Raw genomic sequence first — 12,639 nt, 5'->3', positions numbered from 1 at the left:
CCTGCATGCTAACTTTTTGTGATTCATGCTTATTTGGAAACAAAAGCTGTTTATCAGGATAAATATTGTAAGGCCAAAGAAGATTAGAGAAAATGTCCAAGCAGGTCAGTCTGCAAGTTGGGCCTTATCAAGAAGTATACTATTTCCAGTAGCTGAGGAATCAAGAACAAGGGGCCATAGATACAAGATTAAATACCCAGGTTCCAAATGCAGAATTTTGCAGTCTCTTTATGATGATGGTTGACCAAAACCTTGGTTAAAGAGGTGGGTTTTAAGGAAATCTTAAGAGAGAAGAGTGAGGTCAAGAATTTTAAATTAGCTTAAGTTTGCAGAGAAGGATGTGAGACTAGCAATGAGAACATTGAATAGTTGAGCCTGGGAGCAACAACAGATAAAGGAGAGTTTCAGCAGCAACAGTATGGTTACAAACAGTAGTCACCTAAGACAGTAGCAGCAATGTAGGATAGGATTGGTGGCAATTGTACAGTTTGTGGCAGGTGCTGAAGACAATGGTTTTCATAGCATTTAACTAAATGTGATGTGTAGGGTCGCCAGAAGTCCAGTTTTTTACTGGACAGTCTGGATTCAGCACCCCTGTTCCAGTACTGGATGCCCTTAGGTCCAGTATTTTGAAGCTTGCACTGTTCGTAATACAGCAGTCTAACCTGAAGAACGGTCCATTTACTCATGGGCACTTGCTGACCAATCAGGTATTCATGGCCTCCACCAGTGACCACCCCAGTGATGTGGCTCATCCAACACAGCTTCATTTGCTGTGGCTGGCTTGCAAGCAGCCTCACTATTTATGTTGATATATCACACGCAATCCTGTTCTTTCAGCACTGGCAGCTGGGCCTTCAGCTGCTGAGGCTCTTAGTTCTGGAATTCCCTCCCTGAACCTCTGCACCTCTCCATCCTCATTTAGGACAGCCCGCCTCTATGACCAATCAGCAGCCCTATAGAATCTCCTCATCTGGCTAGGTGTCAAATTTTTATTTGCTATTACTCCTGTGAAGTGCCTTGGGACGTTTTATTGCGTTAAAGGCAATATATAAATGCAAGTAGTAATAACTTCTTGTTGTTGTTCTAAGAAGGCCGCATTACCGTCACCATCCTGTCCCAGTGATGGCTGATATTTCTCCAACAGGAAGTGGGATCCTCTACCCACAATTCACCGCAGACAAACAAACAAACAGATTTCAAGATGGCGGCGGACAGTGATGTAAGTGGGGGATCTTCGCTTTGCGTGAAGATATACGGCTTGTCGTTGCAATCGGTCACTTACCGATATTTCTCACACGCTTGTCATTTTTTTTAATTCCCACAGCCGGAGTCGGAAGTGTTTGAAATCACGGACTTTACGACGGCGTCGGAGTGGGAGAGGTAGGTAGAGAGTGAGAGAGGTAGGGAGTGAGTGAGTGAGTGAGGGGAAGCCGGTGCGATATCGAGCCCGTGGCCGTTGGAAGTCGTTGATGTCGCGTGTTGGAGCTCGGGCTCGGGCTCGGGCTCGAATTCACCGACGAGCGACCCTGACACACACACACACACACACACACAAGCACTTTTGGTGTTGACCATATCGTGATAATGTTGTGCCAGCTGTCAGGCGTAGACACACACCAATACAAACAGCCGTGCATAATTATCTGTTTACTCGGACTTAAATATTTTGGAGACCCTGTTTAGTGCGCAGCCAGCAAGTTTTTACATCAATGTGAGCAAGTTTGGATTCTTTCGGAATCAGAATCATTAATGACTATTTTCGAAGCTATTTGCTACTAAAGGAATCTTCAGGACACTATTTTTGAAGTTGCGAGATCAATGTTCAAGGCAGCTTAACAGTTGAAGTCATTTAACAATTGTGTGTTGCACATGGAATTATATTTTGCTTAATATGTTGCTATTGCAGTTATGAAGTAGCTCCTCGGACATATAGATATTAGATATGATACATTTAGAAGTTAAATAACCTTTACATCACTTCTGCTACTTAACTGTTAGAAGCTAAAATGAGCCTTGTAATTTATCTGTAGAAATGCTTGAAAGCAGGTGTCTGGAATTATTTTTCCCCTCAGTTTGAAGCAATCTCAGCCAATTCACAGTATAAGATCAGTAATTCCCACCATAATTATGGATAGTTTTGGAGTTTTCGTCTTGTAATTTCCATGTTGTAATTTGTTTCTTGTCTAGAATCTTTATAACTACAGGTATGTGCCACATTGCATGGTTTGTTTTCGCCTGACTGAAGTTCAGTGATTCAGTTCCTACATTTGAAGAAACAAAAATCAATTACAAAGTTACACAACTTATAAAATAATGAACAATGAATTAATAAGATTCATTCATGGGTGCCAATTTGACCCTTTTTTGGGATTCATTCTTTAATTAGTAGCTCAGTTGAAAGCTAGTTAGATTCAACCCAGCTGTGATGGGCTGATACAAGTAATAGACCACTTTTGAACTCCAACCTTATAAGTTACTCCTTTATATCTCAGAGTTCTTTTTTCAATGAAAGAAATGTAAATGATCTTGAATGCAAATTAAACAAAATATGACAGTAAAGTGGGAAGTTAATATTCAAAAAATGTGCATCATCAGATTGCTCAACTTAAGCAACCTTGAATTGAGCAAATGAGCCATGTAAAATACAGAAACATCTGAAAGATGAAGCAGTTAAAGGGTTCAGTTTTTTAGTTTACTGGGATGTGTGGAACGAAGCTGTTTAGTGTAAAAGAATTCTGCTAATTCTGTTTTTATTACTGTGACTAATTGTGTTTGTATTGCAGCTTTTATTATTAGGGTTTCCAGTAGTTATTTATGCATATTTAACTTGTGTTAGAAAAGTAATTATGTCTGTGCAATTAAAGTTATACCTTTTGGAAATTATAAGCTAGTTTGTTTGTCTTTTAAGGAATAGTCACATAAATAATTTATTTTGTAAATGAAGGTTCCAAAAGTATAATGTTTCACAAGTGGCAAAATATAGTGTATAAAATACACAGGCAGTGCTACTGCTTTGAATGGATTGGGAGAAATGACAGTAAAGTGGGAAGTTAATATTCAAAAATTGGATTGGGAGATGCAGGAGCATCCAGTAAGTTGGGACAATTTAAGAGAAATTGAAAAATGGCAGTTTCAACCATGAAGAATTGATCCATATCCTTGGAATAGAGTAAATGACACTATTCTTAATTTCTAGACTGAAATCTATATCTATAAATCATAACATCCTGAAGGCTTTATTTTAGGACTAATAGCAATTATTTCAAGTATTTTAACATCATCCTGTATTTTAATATCTTTAGATTTGTGTCAAAAATTGAAGAAGTACTGAACAATTGGAAACTGATTGGAAGCACTGCAAAAAAACCTTTGGAAAAGGTTTGTCTTACTAAATGCACCTTTATAACTAAGTAACATATAGCATTGCTTGTTCTTTAATCTCTTATCAAAAGAATTATGTAATAAATAAAATGGCTTGGAATAAAGGCAATATACATATTTTGCAAGAGAGTTGATTGTATTCTCCACAAATATTTATATTGGATTTATTTACGGCAGTTTATAAAATATCTTCCAGCATCATTCGTATAGCGAGAAAGGATGTTTCAACATCGGAATAATTGCCACCTGGCCAGTGGCTACATTGCCATGTCCATTGGACAATTATTTCAATCTCTGGAATTACGGTCTTTGGCAGGAATCTAGTGTAAATTTGCTTTTAAGTTCATTTGTTTTGTTTCTTCATATACCTGTTTTAAAATTACTGTTCTGTAAAGCTATAGTGTTGCACTTTGTGTTTTTACAGGGTGAATTAACTTCTGGCGTGTGGGAGGAGAAGTCCGATGAGATTTCTTTTGCAGACTATAAATTCAGTATAACACATCATTATCTCAAACAAGAATCTTTAACTGATAAAGAAATAAAAGAAGAGTCTGAAGAAGGTATGACTGGCTACCTGTGTTGGCTTTGAGTTTTTAAACTTGTCTTAAAGGAGAATTAAAGTATTTGATTGTATAATGTACTTCTGAAGGTTTTGAGTTGGAATAAATTTGATCAATTTTTGATTTTAATAAATATAAAAGAGCTTTTCAGATTCAAACCTACTTGAATGTTCATTAGGGGTGGGGTATTGCAAATTGGTCTCCTTCACAATCATATCCAGTTAATTACCAATATTTATGATTGTACATGATTAATGGAATTAGTTTTTTCTGTCGAGAAATTTGTTTTGTTTTTCTTAAGAGACCTATTTTTTCTTAAAAAGGAAATTTATATTTTAACAGATGCTCTTCCTGAAGCTATGCAGGATTTACTGTCCATGAACAATGATTTTCCACCCAGAGCTCATTGTCTCGTTAGATGGTAGGCATGTTCTCAACATTATTTGACTCTTGTTATTTATAATTCATGTGCAGTTGACAATTTTGTATGAAACTGACACTACACATACTTCAGCCCACACAAGTTTAGAATTTATGGTTCTATGGTGTGTAATAGGAAAGATCTTGTTGGCAGAATTTTACCTTTGGCATGCAGGTATACGCCCGACACGCGCAATATGATATGACGCGCAATATTTTGTTTGGTGGGCGCAGGCTGGAGTCAGCTCCGCATCCGTCAATAATTGAAAGGCCTATTAAGGCCATTAGCAAGGTAATTAAGTTGAAGTTTACGCGACCTATCCAACCTAACGGTTGGTGGGCAGGCAAAAAGGCCAAGCGGCCTTTATAATTTTGAGGAAACCGCATCCATGAGTGGGATGATGTTTCTTAAAGCTATTACAAATTAAATAAAAACTTTCCTTTGAAATTAAAAAATATGTCCCATTTCATGTGTCACAGGCACATGAGGGGACATGTTTCATTAAATTTTTATTTTATTAATTTTTTTTTTTAAAATGCTTCAATCTTCCTGAGGCAGCTCTGTGCCTCAGGAGATTGAAGTGCTCATTCGCGCACGTGTGCGAACTGCACACCAGGCCCGCTCTCCCTCCTCCCCCCCGCCCGCAAAGGTAGCACTCGCTGCTGCTCACGATCCATTCAGGGCAGACCTTAATTGGCTCGCCGGTGTGAAATTGCAGTGTGGAGCTGATCGTGGGTAGCAGTTGCCCCCACCCCCCCCCACCACCACCACCACCACCACCCATTCCTGCCAAGTGAAAAATTCAGACCTGTGTGTGTTTGGGAGCTAAACGCAAATACCAACCAGTTTAAAGCTCTGATGCAGTATAACAGCCCATTAATGCAACATAACTGCTGCCAATTTTTTTTTATCTGGAAGCAGTAGCACTTCTTAAAATGCAAATACATTTGTGTAAATTGTGCTTTTAAAGGGGAAGGGAAAGCTAGAGAATGTGTTTTCATTGTAATTATTTTCCATCTCTCTAATCATTTAAAAGATAAACTGAATATCCATCCTGGGTGCTATAGGAAACATCAGCTCAGTTAAGTTATCCACACCTATGGAATCTTGTCAGTTTGGTAATATAAGTTCTTCCTTTGAACACCTATGGAGTGCTCAATGCTAGTGAAATTGATGGAACTGCTTTGGGATGACTCTGTCACCATGTCATTGGAGCAGCTTGAGAGCACAATTTTGAAATGATGAACCTTGTAAACGAGGGGAAACCATGGAAAATTCACATTTGAATGGGTGGAAGATAGTATTGATTTAATGATTTGTTTAACCATTTGAATTGAGTAGATTACATGGAATTTGATGTAAATATTTCTAGAGATGGGTAGATTGAGCTAAGGTACAGATTGACTGCGATCTGGTTGGGTTATGGGGCAGAACCGAGGTGCTGAATGGACAACTCTGTTGCTATCTTTTTATAAAGGAACTGAAGAAAGCCATTTGGCTCAACAGACCTGTTGCCTTTCAGGGATCATCTCCACCTACCTGCCTTCCTACATTTCGTTCAGTTTTCTATAGAAACTCATTAATTTTTCATTTGAACCCAATGGCCTTCATTGGTAACCCACTCCACAAGTCTTCAATTTTGGGCGAAAATGTTCCACTGCCCTCCCTTCTTACTTCTGATTTCCTAATTTTGTGTGTTCTGGCACTTGAACCTTCCACTGTAGTGAGTAATTTTTTTTGTCTGTGAATTAATTTTGTCTGTTTTCTCTTTAATCTTGGAAATTTCAAAATTTAGTACTTTATGATCTTTTTGAAATTAAAACAAGCCCAACTTCTTTAGCATTGCTCATAATCAAGGTTTTTAATAGATATTAATTTTTGTTGCTTCCCTGTGTTTCTCCTCAAGGGCAATAATATTCCTACCATTTGGTGAAGAGAACTGCAAACAGTATGCCAGATTGTATTTGACTAATGCCTTGTACAGCAAAATTACAACCACTTTTGCTTTACACTGTCATCCTGGTAATGCAACCTAGGCAGCATGGGTTTAAGAAAAGCATGGCTTTCAAATGCTGCTTGGATAAGTAAGGATTTTTGATTATGAAAGAAGTCCTCTCAGAACTTAAAAGATATATGATATACTTCAGCCAAATCTGAAATGTAAAGATTGATGGACTTGCACCTTGCCATTAATGCCGAAATTGATGAATAGCGATCAATAGCAAATTCATCATCTTCAGGTGTTTCTTATCCTAGGTATGGTTTACGGGAGTTTGTGGTAATTTCTCCAGCAGCAAGTAGTGATGCGGTCATCAGTGAATCAAAGTGCAACATTCTGCTCAGCTCCATCTCTATTGCATTGGGAAACACTGGTTGGTAGGTAAATATTTGAAAATGCTATATGGATTGTATCAGACGTTCACACATGGAACACTGAAGGAGAGAAACTTGAACTTGGTGATTAAATAATTTGAATTGTCGTAGGCTCGAGCCCATCATTTTGTTTTCTCTTTTTCTTCTTTACCCCGCCCCCGCCAGATCCCCTCTTTTCTATTGTCACACCTCCTTTCACTTTTCTACTCTCAGGTATTCTGCCCTTCAACATCCTACATTAATCCTTCAGTGCTGCTTGACCTCCCTGCTCTCTTGCCACTGTTCCAGTCTTGACTCCCTCTTGGATAAGCCTACAGTTTCCCCTCTGGCATCTTGACATCCCCTGAAGGGCTTATCGAGCCGTTCGTGCTGGCTCTTTACAAGCAGCAACTCCATTTGGACCATCCCACTCTCCTGTCGATCTTCCCACCCATTATGCCCACTGGAGGCTAATCTTGCCAAACTCTTTCCTGTCCAATTCACTTCTCCCGTTGCTGACTCTGTGAACTCTTTCAGATCAGTTCTCACAACCCTTCTATACATCTCCTTGGAGAATGTCTGTCCATTTATAAACAAGGCCCTTGTCACCCATGAAATATTGTGCATAATTGTGTCAACATCATGGCCTTGACAGAAACCTAGCTGAGGGGTGATGATATCTTTCCCCTTAATGAAGCCTCCCCATCTGGCCACATCTTCCACCACTTGTGAAGACTGGCAGTGTGGCACTTATCACTAGATCACACCTTGGCCTGACTCCCTAATCCTCTAGCACTTTCTCCTCCTTTGAGCATCTCACCTTATTCCACCCCTCTCATCTATCATTCAGAATTCACTCCCTCCACCGCCTTCCCAAGTACAATAAAAATTTTCTCACCAAGGTAACTTCAATGCTTTACTCCCTCAGCCTCTGCACTGAATGCCCTTTCAGCCTCAATGATTTTAAACTGTGTCAACTCATTGTGCTCTCTGTTCATTGCCTTCTTATCCTCCCTAAATCTTTCCCTGTAAACTCCCCAACTTATAATCACAGCCACCACCTTGACCTTGCAATATACTGCCTCCCCCTATCTATTCTACCAAAATGCAGCACCTCACACTTCTTCTATGTATTAAATTCCACTTGTCACTGTCTAACCATTCAACTAGCCTATTTATGTACCGTTACAGTCAATTTGTATCATCTTCACTGTTTGCAACACACCCAAGTTTGGTATCATTGTCAAATTTTGAAATTTGACTTTGTATTCCAAGTCATATAAAATCACTGACCCTTGGGGAACACTACCATCTTATAGTTTGAAAAATCCCCATCTGTTAGAACTTAAGGCAATTGTTTTATACAACCTGACACTGAACCCCCTATTCCACAGGCCTCAATTTTGTTGACCAGCCTTTTATGTGATACTTTGTCAAATGGTTTCTTAAAATCCATATGGTGAACGTGCACAGCAGGCCCTTCATTAACCTTCTCTGTTACTGCACCATAAAGATTAATTAGATTAGTCAAACATTATTTGCAATTTACAAATCCATACCACTTAATTAGCTTAAGCCTTTCCAAGAATATTGAAATTAGATGGATACTACAGGGAAATTAACTTGCAGGGCTACAGGAATAGAGCAGTGGAATGGGACTGATTAGATTGCTGAAGAGAGAGCCAGCCTGGACTTGATGGACTGAATAGCCACCTGTGCCATGGCTTTCAAGTGCCTGTTAAATTTTTTCCTAATTTATTGTTTCTAAAACCTTACCCCCCACTGATGTTAAACTGACCAGCCTGTAGTTAACTAGGAATGTCCTTGCACCCTTTCTTGAATAAGGGTGTCACATTTGCAACTTCCCAATCCTCTGGCACCTTCCCCTTATCCAGAGAAGATTAGAAGTGACAGCAACCCATCTGCTATCACCACCCACCCGTTCTTCCTTTACAAGCCATATAAGCAATGCATAATGCATGAGAACCGTGGTAGTGCTTCAAGCTTTGGAAGAATAAGCAGTATGCAGCTTATGACTTTATCTGGTCACATTCATATTCTTTAATGGGATGTGAGTGTGGGTGGCACAAGGCCAGCATTTGTTGCCCATCCCTAATTGCCCTTGAATTGAGTGGCTTGCCAGGCCCTTTCAGAGGGCGGTTCAGAGTGATCCAAATTTCCAAGGCTCTGGAGTCACATGTAGGCCAGACCAGGTAAAGCAGATTTCTTTCCCCCAAAGGGGTATTAGTAAACCAGATCAGTTTTTGCAACAATTGATTCACCATTGCTGAGACTAACTTTTTTCAATTTGAGATTTACTTAATTGAATTTAAATCCACCAGCTGCCGTGGTGAGATTTGAACCGTGTCCCCAGAGCATTAGCCTAGGCCTCTGGATTATGAGCTAAGTGTCATTACCACTTTGCCACATCACCCCTTAAATGAGGTAGTGTTTTTATTTCTCTGATATACATGACAGCAAGGATATCCATATTGTAGCCCATGTGAACCCTTGCCATCAGTACTTGGCCAGCTAGTTTGTTCTTTTCAGCGTTTATGAAAACTTAGTCAGGCTTGTTGCCTCCTAGTGGATAATTTTGAAATAAGAACACCAAGATGAGTTATCACCATTTTGGGATTTATGCATACTGATGGAAACACGGGTTAGGCCTAATGTCTTCTGACACTTCCCAAAATACAGATATGTGGCCTACATGGACAAAAAAGCTTGGAGCACCAATGTACCAGAGCACGACCTATATTAACTTTTCAGCTCTATGCTGATACACATTTAACTGAACCTTGGTTCTCTGTGCGTCCTAAGGTCACTCACTATGTTACTGTGAAATCACGCAATTCCAGCTGTATTAATAATTTTCCTGCTGAAGATTTTGTCCAGCAAGATAATGAACAATTTGAGGAAATTAGGGAAAATAAGAATTATGTTTAGTTCAATCTTGCAGGAGGCTCTCATCATCTTTGAGGGCCTGCTATTAACTGAACTAAATTGAAGGCAATACCCAAACTCAGTCCACTTAGTCAAGTCCAAAGCACCATCTAATTAAAAATCATTAAGGGTTGGACAATTCCTAATCGGTGCCTTGGTCGAGGACTCTGTTTCTATTATTACTGCCCGCTTTGATGTGTAGCTTGTTTGTAACATCATTGGCATTAACAAATATATTATAATTTTGTTATAGAGCATTGAGAGTAAAATATCAGTTTAGGGATATTGGGCTGAACTTTATTGGTGATGGGAGAGGTGTTGGGGTTGATGGTGAACTGCCAGCATTCACCAGCATACCTGCTGAAACTGACTGTAACTTCATGATCTCAAGCCTGTGCTAATTTGTGTGAAAACCCTGAAGTTACAGCCAGTTATGCCGGGCTTCAGTACAGGCTGCAATGGGCCCCCTTCAGAGCTGGCAATCGGTTTCAACTTTCCTGCTTCCACATTGTTGTTCGAAACTCCACAACGTATTGCACCTTGTTCAGTCGGGCGTTTATCGGTTTTTAATGACAATGTGATTAATAACATTTTATGACCAATGGAATCTGCCCTGAAAAAGTAATTTTGTAATTATAGAGTGCTTTAAGTTATTAATCAGCAGATTTTATGAGTTAACTTTAAAAAGAAATACTTTTCAGAATGTTTTAGGTACGAGTTCATGTGGATGTCCCAATCTTAAATTTGCTCTATATAAAACATTTGTAAAAGTGATTTTATTTTTTGGTGTTTTTTGTTTCCTGTATGGTGAACTGTGAAAATCCTTTAATGTGATTGAATACTTGGCCAGCTTGATGACATCAGTCCAGCTGCACACTGAGAATGCTACTAGAGAAGAGGCTAAAAGAATTAGAGGTGCTCAAAACAATATGGGGCTTTTATTGTTGTTTTAGTAAATGGGGAATAAACTAATTCTACTATCAGCAAGGCCCTAACCAAAATTGTAATGGTCTTTAATAGGAATTCCCAGCGTGGAATTGCAATGATGTTATCAAACTGTCCATATCATATTTAAGGATTCTCACACGGTCATCCAAGAAATGAAATCATATCAATTTTTTAAAATGCACTGAAAAAAGGAAAGATTGGGACATACATATTGGGTGAAGGTAGAAGCTAAAATATCATGAACAAAGTTATTTAGAAAATTCGTCTAAAAAAACTTATAATCAATATTAATTATAACATGTAACAGCAAACCATATATATAAAATTATTTTTCAAGGGCCAAATCTGTTGCTCGGCAGTAGTTATTGCTCAGATCGCCGTTAAAAACCAAGTTACACCTGATTGAACAAAATATAATATGAGGACAGAAAAGAGGATGTTCTCACCACATCAACTGATTTCAATGATTGCTAGCTTGGGTGAGTGGGGAGTGTAGGGGAGGTGGGCCACAACACAGTCTGTGGCAGAACAGTGAGTAACACCACATTTTCAAGATTTCCATGCTAATCTGCACTTGTGCTAAATTCTGAAGTTATGGTCAGTTTCAGAGGGACAATGATGATGAATGCTGACAATTTGCCATTTAAAAAATCCCCTCAAATTCCAGGCCACTAAGCTTGCAAAGAAGAAACTGAAATATTTGCAGCAAATGTTTCATTGTTAAATATTGATTTATGTTAGAAGTGGTAACTACATGTAACTTGTCTGTGGAGCATTGTAGAGGTTACTAAATCTTGAATTTGTGTATTTTAAATTAGTCAGGTGACCTTATTTGTGCAAATTCAACAAAAGACAAGAAGGATGTACGTGGGTGCATGTGAAGGCCCTGGTGTTCGGACAGATTTTGAAATGGTTCATCTTCGGAAAGTGCCAAACCAATATAATCATCTGTCTGGTCTACTGGACATTTTTAAATCGAAGATTGTAAGTACTTTTTAGAAATGCATTTTAATTGGCATCTTGAAATATACTTTACTGAATTTAGCTGCAATCAGTGTTTCTTCTAACTTTTTTATGCTGTGTGTGGCTTGTTCATCTCTATGGGCATTAACTTAAAAGGGCCAACTTGTGGGCAGACTGTGCAATACTTTCCAGGCTACTGCACATGCACACATTTGATTGGAATCTTAGAATTTCACAGCGGAGAAGGTGGCTATTTGGCCCATTTTGCCTGTCCTGGCTCTCAGAAAAGACAATCCGTTTGGTTCCATGCCCCAACCTTTCCACATTTCCTTTTGCCTTTTTCCATTTCCCTTCTAAAGGCTATATGGATTCTGCTTCTACTGATCCAGTTAAGATATTGTTTATACCAAAAGCCTTCTGCATTTTTGTTTTCATATGATTTTAAATATATCTTTTAGTTAGACACACGCTGATAGTTGAATTAGTTTTTCCCCATTTACTACAACAATCATAATAAAAATTCAATATCATTTTGAACACCTTTAATTCTTTTAGCCACTTTTCTAGTAAGAAGCACTCCACTTTCTCTAGTCTCTCATCTTAAATAAAGCTTTTTATCCCTGGATCTTGCTAGATCTTTTCTGTGCCTTAACATGGCTTTGAGATCCTTCCTATAGCAATGCATTCAAAAATGAATATAGAAGTGACATTTCTGACTTTAGTGCCTAAAAAATGTGTACAATGGACAGGAAAAGTGGGTGCTAGTCCTTTGGCCCGATTTGTACGTGAATGTTAATGTGGCTGAATTCCTGCATGGTTTTCCAGGTGGTTCATATGACTGCATCTGAAGAAGGTGAAGCAATATAAATTGCATACAAGTGAATGTTGGAGATCTGTGCACTCCCATTTCTTGTTCCAGTACCAGATGCAGTTAGGGGACAAACATCCCCAGCTGCAACTTTTTTTATTTTAGGCCTTTGACTTAAAAGTTAATTTCCGCATCAGAAATGATAGCGACATTTCACTATTTCATTCAGGGATGCCATGTTTGGTATAATGATTACC

At 38.8% G+C, this 12,639-nt stretch overlaps 1 protein-coding gene across 7 annotated transcripts in view; it reads left to right on the top strand.

Moving 5' to 3' along the window:
- Positions 1 to 1,170: 1,170 nt before the first annotated feature.
- The window catches only part of rab3gap1 (RAB3 GTPase activating protein subunit 1), a 70,853-nt gene continuing 59,384 nt past the window's right edge, over positions 1,171 to 12,639 (top strand). For 6 of the 7 annotated variants that reach the window (XR_005944590.1, XM_041201043.1, XM_041201041.1 and 3 more), the window contains exons 1-7: positions 1,171 to 1,222; positions 1,328 to 1,383; positions 3,306 to 3,381; positions 3,809 to 3,944; positions 4,287 to 4,365; positions 6,622 to 6,741; positions 11,430 to 11,595. Coding sequence is in view for 6 of the 7 variants with exons in the window: in XM_041201043.1 (XP_041056977.1) it covers positions 1,205 to 1,222; positions 1,328 to 1,383; positions 3,306 to 3,381; positions 3,809 to 3,944; positions 4,287 to 4,365; positions 6,622 to 6,741; positions 11,430 to 11,595 (651 nt within the window). In the remaining variant the exon portion in view is untranslated. Of the gene's footprint in view, positions 1,223 to 1,327; positions 1,384 to 3,305; positions 3,382 to 3,808; positions 3,945 to 4,286; positions 4,366 to 6,621; positions 6,742 to 10,513; positions 10,579 to 11,429; positions 11,596 to 12,639 lie in introns of those variants that run through there. The other variant, XM_041201045.1, reaches the window with a different exon arrangement.

This window comes from Carcharodon carcharias, chromosome 12 (genome assembly GCF_017639515.1).
Source record: "Carcharodon carcharias isolate sCarCar2 chromosome 12, sCarCar2.pri, whole genome shotgun sequence".
NCBI lineage: Eukaryota > Metazoa > Chordata > Chondrichthyes > Lamniformes > Lamnidae > Carcharodon > Carcharodon carcharias.
Note: the sequence above shows the minus strand (reverse complement) of the source record. Positions and strands in the feature narration are given on the sequence as shown.